This window comes from Heptranchias perlo, chromosome 31 (assembly GCF_035084215.1).
Source record: "Heptranchias perlo isolate sHepPer1 chromosome 31, sHepPer1.hap1, whole genome shotgun sequence".
In the NCBI taxonomy this organism is placed as follows: domain Eukaryota; kingdom Metazoa; phylum Chordata; class Chondrichthyes; order Hexanchiformes; family Hexanchidae; genus Heptranchias; species Heptranchias perlo.
The window spans coordinates 20,736,417-20,754,277 of NC_090355.1; the positions used below are offsets into that span (position 1 = coordinate 20,736,417).

Sequence of the window (17,861 nt, forward strand, 5' to 3'; positions counted from 1 at the left end):
GTCAGCTGGCTGTGATCTTCCTACTGTCGAAGATTGTGAAACACAAATTCAATAAGAGCAATGGTGGCAAACCAGCCAATGATGATGTACCTGTAATAATGCTCGATAAAGCGTTTCACATCACCCCAAGGCGGAGCTTGTTAACTGGTATAAATATTGCTCAGCCATTTTTGGAGTGCATAGAGAGCACAACTTTGTCCTCATGGCTGGTCTCTGAATTCTGATTTATGGCCGAAACATGGAAGTGATAGTTGATGGTGTTCTTGCCGCAGAGCAACAAAGTGGAGACAAGGTTTGTGGCAAAATACCAGCGACCTGTACAAGGAGGGCATGGCGGGAAGTGCAAAAGAAGTTTTGCAACATGAAAAAGACCACTAAGGCAAGAATGTAATGTTGCTACACAGAATGGTACCAGGGATGAGGGACTTCAGTTATGTGGAAGGACTCGAGAAGCTGGGGTTGTGCTCCTTAGAACAGAGAAGGTTAAGGGGTGATTAGATAGAGGTGTTGAAAATCATGAATGTTTTTGATAGAGTAAATGAGGAGAAATTTTCCAGTGGCAAAAAGGTTGGTAATCAGAAGACACAGATTTAAAATGATTGGCAAAAGAATCAGAGGCAACATGAGGAAACATATTTTTATGCAGAGTTGTTATGATCTGGAATGGACTGCCTGAAAGGGTGGTGGAAACAGATTCAGTAGTAACTTTCAAAAGGGAATTAGATAAATACTGAAGCGAAAAAATTTACTGCATTGATACAAGTTAGGGCTATTTGTGAATATTATGCGATAGCAATGGGGAAAGGAAAAGTCGAACCCAAAACTTACATGTGTTCAGCCCATTGTTGTACTTGTCCATGTTACAATATTTGTTCACGTGACGTAGCACTCACTGATTTAAAATGATTAAACAATAGGTCAGATTTTGCTGTGAGCGGCGAAAGGCGCCAGCTATTCGTTAGACTTGCACTTGCACTTGGGGTTTTGCAGGGCAAGTTACTCTAAGTGAGAGATTCAGTCAGCGACATCTGGGACCTGTGTGATCAGGGCAGACAACTGTGTGTCTCCTTAACCATTCAGATTTGAAGCATCATTAAAGAGCAGCACAGACATTGAACCAGGAAGTGTAAGTTAGAGTAGTGAATTCAATGTCAAATTAGATACAGAAAGTGAAATAAAGAGAGGGAAAGAAAGATTGGATTAAGAGACAGAAAAAAAAGACAGAAAGAAAAAGTAAAAAACAATGTTATTTAATTTTTTTTTGTAAATGCCCAATAATAATTAAAAGCTGAAGGAATGAGACTCCACACTCGTAAAAGTTAATGTTGATATTCAGTGCGAGAGAGGTTGTTTGGCAGCAATTAAGACTTACCACGCCATTAAAAGTGTACTTACACTGGACTGGACAAGCCCTAACTTTTTTGGCAAGTTTAGACTGTATCTATGAGGTAAGCACAGGAACTTCACACCGTTCAATACATTTGAATGGGGAGCCAGTCAGCGAGATGCCGTTTTCATGTAGCTTTAGGAAGAGCAGGGTATTTCGGGCAGCAACTACCTGATTTCCGCGTTTAACTGCACATGTGCAGTCACCGGAAGTTGCTTTCCGATTTGCACATAAATGAGTTGCGCTCACTTATTTTTACACTAAAATCCAGCCCATTATTAATGTTTGTATATGTGAAAATAACTAGGATATAATATAGTGAGAAATGAACTCCATTGTTGCCTTCTGGTAAACTATGTTAGTATTGTAATGATTTGTGTTCTTTATTAACATAATTTATACACTATTCCAAGCATACAAAAAAGCAAACTATAGTAGAATTTATTGCAATACATCTTTAATGAAAATGTCACACAACACAGTCACTTGTGGCAGTGATTAAAATACAGATAATCTTAGAAGCAGTCAGTTCAATATTCTGCTTTGTTGCAATTTCAAAATATCTTTAAAAAAAACTGTTTTCCAAAATATAAGTATGAAATCCTAATAAACACTACAACTACTCTTTGCTTCTTATAGTAGCATAATGAAATATTATCTTTTGGATTTGTTGCGTTTAAAATAAAATGTTTCAATGCATTAAGACACTTTGCTCAGAACACATTTTTGGCATAGTTATACTGATAGCAGTTGCAGAACATTGTTTTGTTCTATTGGTTCTTAAATATAACACATCTAGAAATGTTGATACATGGTGAGGAAAGGGAAGTACAGAGGAAAACATTTTTCAGAACAGTTTTGTTTTCGATTAGCACTGACAAAAAGTGCCCCTAAATTAATCCTGGAAAGCCTCTGGAAACTTAATCCCGTTATTCAAAAAACACCAAACATATTTCAGAAATGAGTTATATTTCATTTTATTATTCAGTGTTCGAATGTCACATCTATCACAGGGGATACAGCAAACACTTTTACACATCAGTTTATCCTAGCCAGTAGTTAAACATTACCTGAGCATTAAAGTACCCCATATATCTAATGTATTTGTGACGGCCATTATTCAGTCTGATCCTGATGTTTCGTCTCCATTTTGTATTTTCAAAAAGAAAAAGTTTGGTGCACAAGTTATTAACAAAAAAAGGAAATATGGTAAAAATACTGATGGGTGATTATACAGTTATTAAATGGCTTTAGTTTTCATAAAATCTACCAAAATTGATCCACATTAGAGTTCAGCATTTGATGTTTAGTGGAGTGCATTTGAAATGCATTTGGGGTTTAACAGAATTTAATTGTATAGTTTTGTTATAAAATAATGCGTTAATTCACAAGAACATAGCAATTTAAAAAGCCATTAATCCTGATCTTTCAAACAAATGGAAATATATTGTGAACAATTAAATTGCACCTGGGTTTATTTTAGGAATAAATATAGAAGAAAATAATCTTTTAGGTTGATCACTTCTTGCATTAGCCAAGTTATTTGATAGGACCATAAAGTCCAAGTGAGAAAAACCATTCAGCCCAACAGCACTGGTCCATCCAAAGCCCATATGTAAACATGTTGTGTTTCAGGAAAGTGGCAATTCATGTTACTTATTTCAAAGATGTGGTCAAAATGTTATACACAGTTGGTAACTGGTTAAGTAGTTTATCTTATCAGAAATTTATTGTGCAAAGGTTTGAATTATTACCATACTGACCAGGAAAAGGATTCAGTTGCAACAGTTAGTTTGTAATAACTGATGAGGTTTAACTGTACTTTTTGTATATTGGACCATGGCTGCTAATGCTAGGATTAAAAAACTGGCAATTTATTACCGACTGGCATAGTCAAAGTGCAAATAATGTGTTTAGAACAGCATGTTTGACAATTGTCAGTTAAAGTTCAGGGACTGTCTCAGTTTTATGCTCAATCTGAGATTGAAGTCAATAGCTGTATAACACTGTAAAAGTTCATTTTCAGCCTAAAGAAAGCAATGAAAACAGCAGAAAAAATCATTATGAAACAGTTGTTACCATTATTATTAATTTCAGCATACCAAAAATTCTACACATTTAGTATTCCTGGGTATATTCCTAGATTCTGCAGAAATGGAAATATAATTAACTCATTATAGAACAGTACAACAGGCATCTAAGCATCTAAAATAACAATTAGAATAAAATAATAGATCAAGATATATAAACATATTTAGTGAGACATGGTCTAAAAAATCCACTGTGTGAACATTTTGTGATGTGAGGCGATGTGATTTACTTAAGGATTAAATCATTATTAAAAAGACTGAATAAAAATAAATCACAATAAATATACTAGGATTTTTAAAAATCACCAGACTGCCTGAATTTCTCTTTGTCAGAGTGAGAACCCTTTAATATCTACTTTGATATGGCCCTTTCCTTCACATACCATAACTGTTTGCTGTGTCTTATAACTTAGCCAATAATTTTTCCTGAAAGAAATATCAAAGTTTACCAATCACTAGACACATCTTAAAGTTCCAGTTGACACGTACACAATATGAAGTGCACAGGTGTAATAATATACTATTGCATTTCTTCAAGAAATGTATGTGTTCCTCTCCTATGTAACTTCTAACCTCTTTCACCACAATCGGTAATTTTGTTTCAACAAAATTCTGTCATGAAGGTGTGGACCCATGAGTAGTCTACTAGCACTTTTATTACTTCTTGTCTAATGACTATGGTTTCATATCTATCAATGAAATGCACACAAAATCTATAGAAAATATTGTTAACATGAATTAATTTTAAATAATTGCTTAATAAAAAAATAAACTTAAAACGTAAGTTCACAGTTGCACAATAAGTAGAGAACATGTCACTTTGATAGTAGGTTATCACAGTTCTTTCATAAGTTTGCGAGGCAGAAGCTTGTAATTATTGTGTCTTTTGCACAAATGAAAGAACAGCAGTTGCAGCTATTGATGAAATATAGAGAACACACAAAGGGAAAGATATAATACACACTGCTTCATGTGTGAGGAAATCCCAATCACAAGTAACAAAATCACATGTGAGTTCAGGAGATCTTCCTTGCAGATGGAGCAAACTGGGTATCACCCTCTTCCCTTTTCTCCATTCCTTTTACGCAGCGGATCTGGAAATAATTCTATTTAAAATAAAATAATATTTTCTTGTAGTGGGAATTATTATAAGTGTAGGGGGAACTTTAATACGCCTTCTGTAATGCCCCTCTCTCCAGACACTGCTTTTATGATTCCCTTGGGGGATAAAGCATCTAATTCATTTAAATGCATCTGTCCCAAGTACTACCAACATGACTGAATATAAATATTTAGCTACAGGCCTTCAATAGTTATAATGACTAAAAATTCAGTATGTCCCCAACTTGGTATCAGCTATTGCAATGAAAGAACCACCTCTTTAGTGTCACTATCATGTTAAACAAAAGTATTTGGAAAGGAAGAAATTGATTTATGACATTATCATACAGAGTAAAATATTTTGTGTCATAAAGGATTCAGATTTTTATTTTAATACATGATAGGTTTGTTAAAAACATCTGTTGTACAAATGCAGTTTATTCAGTGGGAGCAAATAAATCTTAGCAGAATTTTTCAATTAGCCACAGAATCTGTGCACCACAGGCAGTCAATAGATGACTGTTCACATGTGTGTGTAATTCTTATTTTTCACTTGTACGAATTATCATTCCATAGGACAGCAGTGATATTGTCGACTCCCACAGAACAGTTGCATCTATGTTAACATAATGGCACTGTGAAGGGAACAAAACCTCCTTTTTCTAATGGGTTGGATAACTTGAAGTTTTTATTTGGCACTTATGGAGTTATAAACAGGAACACTACTGGTGTACAAATTTGATCAGTTTATTTCACTAGAAGGAAAAGCTAGGAAAACATGCAAGACAGCAGAATACAAGAATACTGTTAATGCAGCATAGTTGTTATGCAAAGGATATGTTAAATATGAAAGAATTAGCAGTTGTTTACTAATTAAATATTAATTTCCAGAAAACATTTGTTTTTTTACTGTAATTTTCTCATTTTGCACAATTTACTATGTTTCTCAGAAAACACACTTGAAACATAAAAATAACAAATACAACACTCTTAACTGTTTGCAACTCTCTGTAAAAATACAAGTGCATTCAGCTTTCAAATATTAAAGTACAAGTGTGCACAGTTTTCTTGTAGAAGTGTATAAAGCAAACTCAAATGACTTATGAGTAAGACACAGTTGCTCTTCGCCTGTTATAGCTGTCAGTAGCTGATAGCTCTGAAAATATCACTGTGCTGACTTTAATTTTGCATATTATTTTACATTCATTTTTACTGTAATTTGAAGCATTTAAAGGTACTGTTTTATAATGTGCATTATTGTTTCAAGAGAAACAAATGGAAATTGTAATCCCTAACACTAGGTGACAATGGATATGCTTCAACTAACATCATCGTTAAAAAAGCTACTGTGCTGAACACTTTTTATAAAATGTAAATACCATTCTTTGCTGGTTGGCAGTTTTTGTAGATGCAGTAAACACTAAGTAATGATGACTGAGCTGCATTCATAAGAAACAACCCATTTTAAGATAAAGCCAAAATTCTTGTTATGAAAGGAAAAAAAAAATCAGTATCTGAAAAACTTTGTACATACTGTTTCGCATGTATTCCAAGATTATGTAGGTTCTCTATATTTAAAAATCATTTGTTACTATCTAGTTACAGTGATTGTTCTATTAATAATATAAAGGAATATAATATATGATGGAATCCATAACCTGCCTTTGGGAGTCAGTGGCTGTTCTTTAGTTCACAGATGTACAGTAGGCTTTAGGCTCGCTTGGCATGAAGCATCTCAATTAGTAGGTTGTTACATGGCACCTCCCCACTCAGGTGTTTGTAGTACAGGTATTCCTCTGCCTGCATACTGATTGCACGGATTTCAGGTAACCTCAGCAAGAGCTGTCCAAATTTGTCCCCATGCTGTGGGTAGTTGCACATGGTGTAGTCCAAAAGGGCGGCATGGACTTGTTCTTGAACACTTTCAATCAGATGTCGATTCTCTAAAACCTTCACATCTGTCAGGGAAAAAAGGATTGGACACAACTTTGGTAATGTGGTTATTTAATCTCAGAAATACACTTGTTAAATTTTAAAATGCAGCTGATCTTAATTTGCTAATGCTGCTCAATTGGCAAGATAACCCAAATTCATTATACTTTTACAAAGTTCAAATACTCCATATTAGTGATGTTACTATTTTGTAGAGTTTACCATATTTGAAATGTATCCAGCCCTGGTTGAAGCTCAATGTAATGAAATTTGCTGTATGTAAATCTTGTACATTAAGTTCAGTTTCCCATCATTCTTCATGTTGGCCTTCACCTGGCAGGAAAGCCATGGCAACTTCCCCACTCAGGCCAAAGTTAAAGATTGCTGTCGGAGTCCGATGACATCATCAGACACCAATTAGCATATATGCATTAGGACCCCTAGTTCTCGGGCTGCTGCTTCTGTCTATAGAACCAATGTGCAACATAGGACAGTTGTTTAATTTTCTTATGCTACATTTTTTTAGTATCTCACCCTGTGAAAGTAGACCTGTGCAGAGGAAAATGATTCAAGAAAGTTGTGCCATGGCTTCATGGGCAGTGGTATTCTTAAAGGGGAAGAGGCATTGTATTTTTGTCCCAATTGTTGCAGTATCTTTTTTAATATGGTTCTGTTTTTATTCACACAGATGTCAGATAATTATTGTGCAGAAATGTGAAGTGGTTTACTATGGGAGGGAGAATAAGGAGATGATACATACACTAAATGGTAAATCTTTAAAAGAAGCAGAATTAGGGGTTCAGATAAACACATCTTTAAAAGTGGGAGGACAAGCTGTTAAAAAAACTGTTTAAAAATGGGATCCTAGGCTTTATAGATAGGAGTATAGAGTGCAAGAACAAAGAGATAATGGTAAACTTTTAAAAATCATTGGTTAAGCCACAGTTAGAATATTGTGTCCATTTTTGGGCAACCTACTTTGGAAAGGATGTCAAAGCCATGTAGATGGTGCAGAAGAGATTCACTGAGATTATACCAGGGATGGTGGGCATAAGTTAGGTGAGAAACTGGAGCCTATTTCTTGAGGACAGAGATACTGTAATGGGCAATTGAGGATAGTGAATCCACTGAGGGCTTGCCATACAGTCTCATCGTTCCAATTGTCCTGCCTATTCTCAGTTCTCCAGCCCATCCATTATTACTAAAACTTTTGAAATAAATGTACCATTAGTATTCTAAGTCTAGCTATTGCACTGCATGTAGTGCATATATATTTCCAATACATTAACTATTTAAGACTTCAGTAACAATTAAATTTGGGGAGGGGGGGGTGTTCCAATTAATCTAATGACTTTGATTGACTACAGTTTTGTAATTCTTGAGACATTTTTTGATATGAAGCAGGTGCGTATTTTGAAAGTATTGAAAATCTCAAAATCCTTAAACGATAGACACTTTATATATTAAAGACACCAGGAGAAAATTATCATAATACATTTCAACACCCATGTTTCGTTACATCAAGTTACATCGATTCTATAGTGCAGAAACAGGCCATTCAGCCCAACTGATCTATGTCGGCGTTTATGCTCCACATGAGCCTCCTCCCTCCCTACTTCATCTCACCCTGTCAGTTTAACCTTCTATTCCTTTCTCCCTCAAGTCCTTATCTAGCTTCCCCTTAAATGCATCCATGCTATTTGCCTCAACTACACCTTGTGGCAGTGTGTTCCACGTTCTTACCACTCTTTGGGTAAAAAAGTTTCTCCTGAATTGCCTTTTGGATTTATTAGTGACTATTTTATAAAAGTCACTATTTTGTGGACTTGTTTTGCACTCCCCCACAAGTGGAAACATGTTCTCTACATCTACCCTATCAAACCCTTTCATTATCTTAAAGACCTCCATCAGGTCATCCCTCAGCCTTCTCTTTTCTAGAGAAAAGAGCCCCAGCCTGTTCAGCCTTTCCTGATAAGTATATCCTCTCATTTCTGGTATCATCCTTTTGAATCTTTTTTGCACCTTCTCCAATGCCTCTATATCCTTTTTATAATATGGAGACCAAAACAGTGCACAGTACTCCAAGTTGTGGTCTAACCAAGGTTCTATACAAGTTTAACATAACTTCTCTGCTTTTCAATTATCCCTCTAGAAATAAACCCCAGTGTTTGGTTTGTCTTTTTTATGGCCTTATCAATCTGCGTCACTACTTTTAGTGATTTGTGTATCTGTACCCCGCGATCCCTTTGCTCCTCTATCCCATTTAGAGTCTTATTATCCAAGCAGTATGTGGCTTCCTTATTCTTCCTACCAAATGTACTGCCTCACACTTACCTATATTGAAATTCATTTGCCAATTATGTGCTCATTCTGCAAATTTATTAATGTCTTCTTGCATTTTGACGCATTCTTCCTTTGTATTAACTATGCCCCCCAATTTGGTGTCGTACGCAAATTCTGAAATTTTACTTCCGATTCCCGAATCCAAATTGTTAATGTCAATTATGAACATCAGTGGTCGCAGCACCAATCCCTGTGGAACACCACTTCCCTCCTTTTGCCAGTCTGAGTAGCTACCCTTAACCCCTACTCTCTGTTTTCTGTTTTGTAGCCAGCTTGCTATCCATTCTGCTACCTATCCCATGACTTCACATGCTCTTACCTCAGTCATGAGTCTACAAGACATTACCTTATTGAAGGCCTTTTGAAAATCCAAATATATTACATCTACTACATTACCCTGTCTACTCTTTCTGTTACTTCTTCAAAGAATTCAATAAGGTTGGTCAAGCATGACTTTCCCTTTTGAAATCCGTGCTGACTACTCTTTATTGTATTTGCATTTTCTAGATTTTTTCTTTCTAGATCTTTGAGTAAAGATTCCATTATCTTTCCTACTACTGACGTTAAGCTAATTGGTCTATAGTTCCCTGGACTTATTCTATCTCCTTTTTAAATATAGGAATAACATTAGTCCTCTTGCACTATTCCTTTTTCTAATGAATTTTTATATATATGTAATAGTGCCTCTACTATCTCTTCCCTAACTTCTTTTAATATGTGGGGATGCAATCCATCCAGACCAGGTGTTTTATCCTCTCTAAGTTTGATTAGTTTATCAATCATCTCCCTCTTTTCTATCTTAAATTTCTTTATGCCTTTTTTGATCTCTTCTTCTAATGTCTTGTCCACCTTGTTAGTCTCCCTGATAAATACTGAGGCAAAGTAACTATTCAATATTTCTGCCATTTCGCTGTCATTACCTGTGGGTTTATCTTGTGCATCCCTTAGTGGCCCTATTCCTATCCTGATTTTTCTTTTGTTATATATGTGTCCGTAGAATACTTTACTGTTTCTTTTTATATTCCTTGATAATTTAATTTCATGCTTCCTCTTTGCTTTCCTAATTTTTTTTTACTTCTTTTCTAACCTCTTCATGTTCCCTTTTGTCATCCTCTCCTTTATTGTCTATGTACTTAGAGTATGCCTTTTTCTTTAGTTTCAATTTTACCCTTATCTCTTTATTCATCCATGGTGGGTCATTATTGGCTAGTTTGTTCTTGTTTTTTAGAGGAATATACTTCTCCTGAACTCTATTGATCATCATTTTAAATATTTCCCACTGCTGTTCTATCTCTTTGTCAAGATTTTTTTCCAATTTACCTTTTCTAGTTCCATTCACCTCCCCTCAAAATTAGCTTTTTTCCAACCTATTACTTTGGTCTTTGTCTTGCTTATGTCTTTCTCAATCATTATTTTAAACCTTATTATTTTATGATCACTGTTGCCTAGATGGTCCCCTTACTTCTCTTATCTGCTCTGGTTCATTTCCCATTACTAGATCCAGTACTGTTTCCTCTCTTGTTGGGCTTCTCACATACTGGGTAAGAAAGGAGTCGTGTAGACACTGTAAAAACTCCATTCCCCTTTCCCCTTTCCCTATCTCTTCTTGCCATTTATTTGGGGGTAGTTGAAATCTCCCATGATTATTATTTGATGTTTTTTACTCATTTCATAGATTTGCCTACATATTTCTTCCTCCACTTCCCTTCCACTATTAGGTGGTCTGTAGAATATACCTATTAACGTGATTGAACCCTTCTTATCCTTTGTCTCAACCCATAAGGATTCCACCTCTATCTTAATGTTACTTATGTCCCTTTTTTCTACTGCCATTATGTTGTCTTCAATTAGTACAGCTACCCCACCCGCTTCTTCCTTCCCTATCCTTTCTAAACATCCTGCAATATTTAACTGCCAGTCCTGTTCTTTATGTAGTCATGTTTCACTTATCCCTACTACATCTGGCTCCTCGCTACGAATTATTGCCTCCTGTTCCCTCGTTTTGTTTCAGATGCTGTGCACATTGCTGTACAGGTAATTTAATTTGTTTTTAATAATTGTTCCCCTCACTTTATTTTTGACACTCATTTTGTACTTATGTTCTATAACTGTATTTGTTCCCTGACTGTTTATGTTACCCTGGTTCCTTACTTTGGTATGACCTTTACTCTCGTCTCCTATTTCTTTTATCTTTAGACTTATATTATTTTCACCCGATCCCTCCCCCTGTCTTACTAGTTTAAAGTCCTATCCACAACCCTATTTATCCTATTGATGTTTTCCAGGCCAAAAAGCCTTACAATTCGGGAGTCCTTAGGTTGTTCAAATTCAGATATCCTCAGCTAGTTGACTTTATTCTGCTACAATGCTAACTTTAGATTTAAATAATAATTACCTATTTTTGAATTCAAATGTCACAACAATAAACATTAATTCACACAAGGCTCTAAATCACACAAACTCTTAATTTACAAGCAAGCAGTTGCAATGGTTCCCTGTCATACAAAGCTCACCCTCACAATTGTCGACATGCTTCAGGTTATTTCTCTCTTTTTAACTGTTCTCATTATTTGGAGCTGTCTTTGTTCACAAGAGGCTGCTGCTAAATTGCAATCGCTTAAGGGAATGTGAGTTATAAAAGCCTTTTCCAGCAAAGGATCCTCATGATTGAAAGACAGGAAATAGAACGATAGGTCAATTCATTAAGGCTCTATTAAATGCTTCTTTAGAACAAAGCTAACATGTACCTTCTTCATAAGTATTGCTTTTTGCAAAATTCTAATTTTAATTAAAACTCTTTACCTGCTCAGGAGAAAAATCAATATGGACAACAAATGTCACACTCTTTTGTAAATATTTTGCTTTGTGTGTGCTGTGGTGGGCTGAATGTAAAAACTGTGCACCGTTGAAGGTAATTATGTTTCGCAAGCGGCATAAAAACCTGGCTCTGCAGCTGATTCTATGGAAAATACAAAACACCTCAACACAATGTTTTCAGATAGAAAAGGGTAAAATCTGGTGAAAATGACCCTGAATGGAGGAAAAAAAGCCCTACTTCAAATTTCTTCCGTGGAAAAAAAATTCTGTCGTGATAAATGAAGAATTTATATGTGAGGCCTTTAATTTCAGTGTGCGTTTGGAAGAAGTCCATATATCTGTCATTTGAAACTATATTTTTCTATTTGCAGCTCAATAATAAAAAAATTTTGAAACAAACATTGAGGTGATGTTTCATAACAATATTGAAAAATTAACATTCGGATTGTCACAGGAAACTGAACTAAGTGACTATATGGCTCTGATAAACAAAAACATTTTATAGTGAAGTCTGCTGGCATTTTCGCTGCTTGCGAGACTTAGTTACCTTCCAAAGTGCAGGATTTTCATATTAAAGTGCACACACTTTGAAAAGCATATTTTAATACAGTTAAATAATAAATTCACTTGATCATTAGCTTCTTAGTTTGGGACTCTTCCATTGACATCATTGTCACTGTCACTGATTACAACCGTGAAAGAGGCAGCACAGAGAGACAGAACTTCATGGAGCACAATAACACAAATTCACCTCATGTATCAAGTTTCTCATTCAGTCCAGTAAGATAACCTTTTGGAGGGTTGTTGTGAAGATATATTTTTAACTGTACTTTCATGACTTTAAAAACCTCTCTCTACAGGGCAGGAGAGAGATTGGAAAGCAGATAAGACTGGCCATCCCTTTGCATCTCCTTGTTTCAGATTGTTATTGGTAGGCACCCGGGAACAGGGTGTTCTTTCACCTTACCAACCAGGGAATGGTATGTGTCATGGGGGCATCTCAAAAGCAGAAAAAATACATTGCTGAAGAAAAACATGAAGCATTATGGCTGTGAAATGACAAATTATGTCGCAATATTAAATAATTTAAGTGGCACAATTTGTGGTATTTGAAAATGATCCTGTTCTTGCTCTCCTTACCTCACCACTCCAACACTGGGAAGGGGGAGGCACACTGGCAACTGCTGCAAGCAGGAATTCATAGGAACATCCCCTTGCATTAGTTCAACTCCCCTAGCAACCCCTGTGGCAGTGGTGGTGTCATAGGAGAGGTACTTACTATTTCCTGTAACTAATATGGCAAATGGGAATTGAATGTTGGATTTCTGGCCTTGATGACATTCTGCATTCTTTAGCTAAATGGACCGATGAAACGTAACTTTCAGGGTGAACAGTAATTTACATGTGTAGAGCACAGTCACTCCTTTCTGGCACGTTAGGGGATAAAAGTGAATGCAGTATTTCCTAGCCATGGCAGAAGTATATATAGAATAAAATTTATATTGACATGTGTTGCATTATCAAATAGAATTCTGACTTATAATGTGGTGCTTGTGGTAATTATAGAGTTACGTTGGTGGTGTGATGATAGAATGTGTAACAGATAATCTAATGAGACTGTTGCCGATTCTCATTTTCTTACAGGGTCCACATTGGAGAAACTGGGTGGAGAATCACCTCCTAGTGCCATTGGCAGAAGCTTGGGAAAAAGTTGTCTGCCTATCCTTCAGCCAAAATGGTGATTGAGTTGGATGTAGAATCCAAAGGAAGGACAGAATTAAAATAATGTTAAAAAAAAACAACTAGGCAACTTTGTAATCTAAATGTCTAATGTTAACAGCTGAGGCTCATATTTTGAATATGTGCATGATGAGTGTGTTATACCTCAAGTTATTACATTTACAGAGATGTGCTGCACTGTCATGTTACTATGTAAGATTTTTCTCAATTTGAGCCATAGCCCCAATGAGTCAGTGTAAAGTGTTGAGCTGGATCCAGATCTCAAGCATTGGCAGACCATAGTCAGCATCTCTGACCATCTAGTGGAAATCAGGAAACTCAACAAAAGTCTCAAGGTGAATGCCGAAATGTGCAAAGGGAACACCATGAATTCCAAATCAAATCTCTGATGGAACATTAGGAGAGATCAATGTCTGAGAAATTGAGACCGTAGTAAGCTGTATGCCCAGATAACCTATCTACCAAGGGCCCCAACCAAAATAAATAATCTGAACAATCGGGGATGCCGCAACAACATGTATCTTTGGCATCCTCAAGGGCCTGGGGAAAAACAGGCCTTTTAACAAAGGTATCCTGATATTCTTCATCACATTGTAAAGCAGAGTGAAAGTAATGCTAGATAGAGACACAGAATACTGCCCCTTATGTCTACGTACCTGAACCACCCTAGGGACTTTGTAGAATGGACAACTAGAGGGAGGAGAAATTCTGCACAAGGACCCCTCTCCAAGCTACAAGGAAAATGACCGCACAGCATATAGAGACCTATGCACCAGTGCAACAGACATACACCCCATTCAGATGAGATGACTGCAATGAAGACCCCCCCTCACCACTGAAGAACAAAGACAAATGACAGAAGACAACGGGGGTAAAATTCAACTTAGGCGGGGCATATGACAGATAAATTATCGATTAAAGTGTAAAAATTACACCTTCCCATGTTTACATAGACGATTTCCATTATAAATGTGGACATAAGAATTTACAATGTGAAACGTTGGCACAAAAAGTGCAAGCAGATGTGAATATATGTGCATTGTAACTTAGACAGTGTGTGCTGGTTCTTTGTCCACATGACAACAATGTTTATAGGTTTGTGTGTGTTTTGGGTTGGGTTATGTTGGTAACTAATAACATCCATGTAATGTGCTTTTTGTTACAGGATAGTTTTAGCTCAGTTAGCCGGTGGGCTTGCATAATGTTTGGAGCCAAGAGAGCTCTGGGATTAAATATTTCTACCTCCTGCCAATTGCTGATCTCTATTCAACCTTCAATGTTATGTTTGACAGTGAAAGCGATCCATTAAAGCTGATGCGTTTATGGCAAGTTGTTACTGCTGAGATGGGCTTGTTTTCCTTGCTGGTCCATGGTTCTGCTTTGCGGTGGATCAAAGATCATTTCAGTAAATATTGAATTGAATACTGACACCTTCTGTGTTAGAAGTTGTCTACATTCTCCTGAAGTCATTTAACAATGACCTGTGGTCTGACTTGCAGTTGAGTTATGATGGTACTGATTGCTATTCCTGCTACTCTTGTCATTAACACCCAGTCCAGAAGTTTCCTTCCGACCACATTAAATTTGCTTGTAGAACAACATATGTGGATTTTCTCCTTCTCCCTTATCCATTCCCACACTGCACTCGCTCACATTAAGCTCACGTGATCTGTCCCGAGGTCACTTTTGGAGGATTGTCTGAGGGGTTTCCTGCTTCCTCAGATATTCTGCCAGATATGCTTCCTTAACAACCAAAAAGCAGGCAGAGGATCAAATGCCATTTGAATTGTGTATAGTGGGGCCCACATGTGACTGACTGTACGGCAATCAATCTCATGCCATTTGAATTTAGGGTCTACCATGAGGTAGCAGCTAAAGGGGTAAATTTCTTCTTTACCATCTTTCGCCAGATTGGCCTGTGGCCCCCTCCCATGGAACAGCAAGGGGCCCTCTGACATCCCACCAGTTCTACTGCCCATATCCTAACTCGCACCAAGTCCCATTCTCCCATTACCCCAATGCTCGCTGACCTACATTGGATCCCGGTCCAGCAATGCCTCAAATTTAAAATTGTCATCCTTGTGTTCAAATTCCTCCATGGCCTCACCCCTCCCTATCTCTGTAACCACCTCCAGCCCTACAACTCTCTGAGAGCTCTGTGTTCTTCCAATTCTGGTCTCTTGTGCACCCCCGATTTCCTTCGCTCCACCATTGGCAGCCATGCCTTCAGCTAGTTAGGCCCCAAGCTCTGGAATTCCCTCCCTAAACCTCTCTGGCTCTCTACCTCTCTCTCCTCCTTTTAAGACACTCCTTAAAACCTACCTCTTTGACCAGCCTTTTGGTCACCTGTCCTAATACCTCCTTATGTGGCTCGGTGTAAAATTTTGTCTGATAACACTGCTGTGAAACACCTTGGGATGTTTTACTACATTAAAGGCACTATATAAATGCAAGTTGTTCTTGTCCCACTGAGCGGGTGCCCATACTGCCCACCACTGGCATGAGCGCCCACCCCTATTACTTAAATAATCACAACCCCGAGATTTGGGACATGGTCGTGGCAGGGACAGAGCGACAGGTGGAATTTTAATGCTATTACATTTTTCCACTGGGTTGAGAGGGTTGTCCTACGAGGAGAGGTTGAGTAGGATGGAGCTATACTCTCTGGAGTTTAGAAGAATGAGAGGTGATCTCATTGAAATATGTAAGATTCTGAAGGGGCTTGACCAGGTAGATGCTGAGAGGTTGTTTCCCTTGGCTGGAGAGTCCAGGGCTAGAGGGCATAGTCGCAGGATAAGGGGTAAGCCGTTTAAGACTGAGATAAGGAGTTCTTCACTCAGAGGGTTGTGAATCTTTGGAAATCTCTACCCCAGAGGGCTGTGGATTTTGAGTCGTTGAGTACACTCAAGACTGAGATCGATAGAATTTTGGACTCTAGGGGAATCTAGGGATATGGGGATCGGGCAGGAAAGTGGAGTTGAGGCTGAAGATCAGCCATGATCTGATTGAATGGCGGAGCAGGCTCGAGGGGCCGTATGGCCTGTTCCTGCTCCTATTTCTTTTGTTCTTATGTTCTACCGGTGCAGTGGGAGACTCTCCAGATCATAGAAATTTGAAACTGCTGCTTCTCTGCTTTTATTTTATTTTACATTGTCTTTTTCATTGGATTCCCCACTGCTAACATGATATAGGTGTGTTGAGCTGCAAACTTGTCCCTATTATGACAGCTTTATGATTGACCATCAGGAGAGGCATTTGTTCAGGGCACAGAAAAAGGTGGCAAAGTGGGCAACACTTTTTAAACTAAGAAACTGGGAAGAACAACTTTTACTGGAACATTCTGGGCCTTTAGCATCACGCCACTTGCTGTGGTCTGTCTGAGAATCAGTGGGGATTGCAGTTTCACTACTGCTTGATTACGTCTTCATTATTACTTATCTTTTAAATTTTTAGACATTTTTTCTCTATTAAGCTGCATCTCTTTTCCCAAGTAAACAAAATTCAACAGCTTGTAGTTCACTCAAAGTCCAGCACACTGATTCTTTAAAATCAAGGCTTCTATTTCATGCATGGGTGCACGTATAGGCAGTGATTTTTAAAAGGAACTCAAAGTCCGCTGAGAGAAGTCACTTATCACGTTTGTTGAAAATGTGACACACAATTATTCAGATGCCAGCTCAATGTCTTGGAATAGATGCACATAGAATTTCTAATGTCACCCAATTTCAACAGAAAACAAGAGTTGGGATGCCCCTTTGGTTAAAGAAATTGGGGTAAATTTGGTGACAAATCAGCACTCAAAGCTAAATATTTATAGATCCACTACAGACAAGTTAGCCTTCACAGACATGAAAGGACAGACAGACAAAAGCTGTCACTAAAATGTAATGCCTGCACCACTTCAGCAGCATGGGTGATTAAAAAGTTAATGCTTGCCTAATTGTGGCAAGTGAGTGAGGAGGAAAGCAAGATACTTGTCGAATGCACCTGTGTAATGCACAGATGAAAGGAAGATTCATTGACCCTTTCTTTTATTTCTACTTTACTGTTCCTATCTGAATAAATAACATTTTTTGCTTTGTAACTTTAATTGGGTCATGTTTTATTTAATATTGTTGTCCCCTTTACACCCTGACGATTGCCAAACTTTGGCTCAACAATCAAATAAAACCTTCTGAGTCAGTTTTATTTGTTTTGTCTAAGAGGAATAGTCATGTGCAAAAAGACAAAGCTGGTTTTACCAGAGACTTTCTGGCGGTTAATAATCCAGAGTCTGCAAGCCCAAGACATGACAGGTTTGGAAAAGCCATCCAACTGACGCACATTAGAACAGACATAATCATCCCGATTGTGCTAAGCCTCAACATGGGTGTTTGTTTCCGTCCCACTATCACTATCTGCTTATTTAACGGTCTGTTCGGCTGCTTTGAAAGAGAAAACAATGTTTCATT

General features: G+C 37.4%; 1 protein-coding gene across 3 annotated transcripts in view; it reads right to left on the reverse strand.

Annotated features, from left to right (window-relative positions):
- Positions 1-4,937: 4,937 nt before the first annotated feature.
- The window catches only part of LOC137300555 (nuclear receptor subfamily 5 group A member 2-like), a 77,289-nt gene continuing 64,365 nt past the window's right edge, over positions 4,938-17,861 (reverse strand). For all 3 annotated transcript variants that reach the window (XM_067969701.1, XM_067969702.1, XM_067969703.1), the window contains exon 7: positions 4,938-6,536. In XM_067969701.1, the coding sequence (XP_067825802.1) occupies positions 6,289-6,536 (248 nt within the window). In that variant the 3' untranslated portion in view covers positions 4,938-6,288. The remainder of the gene's footprint in view (positions 6,537-17,861) is intronic.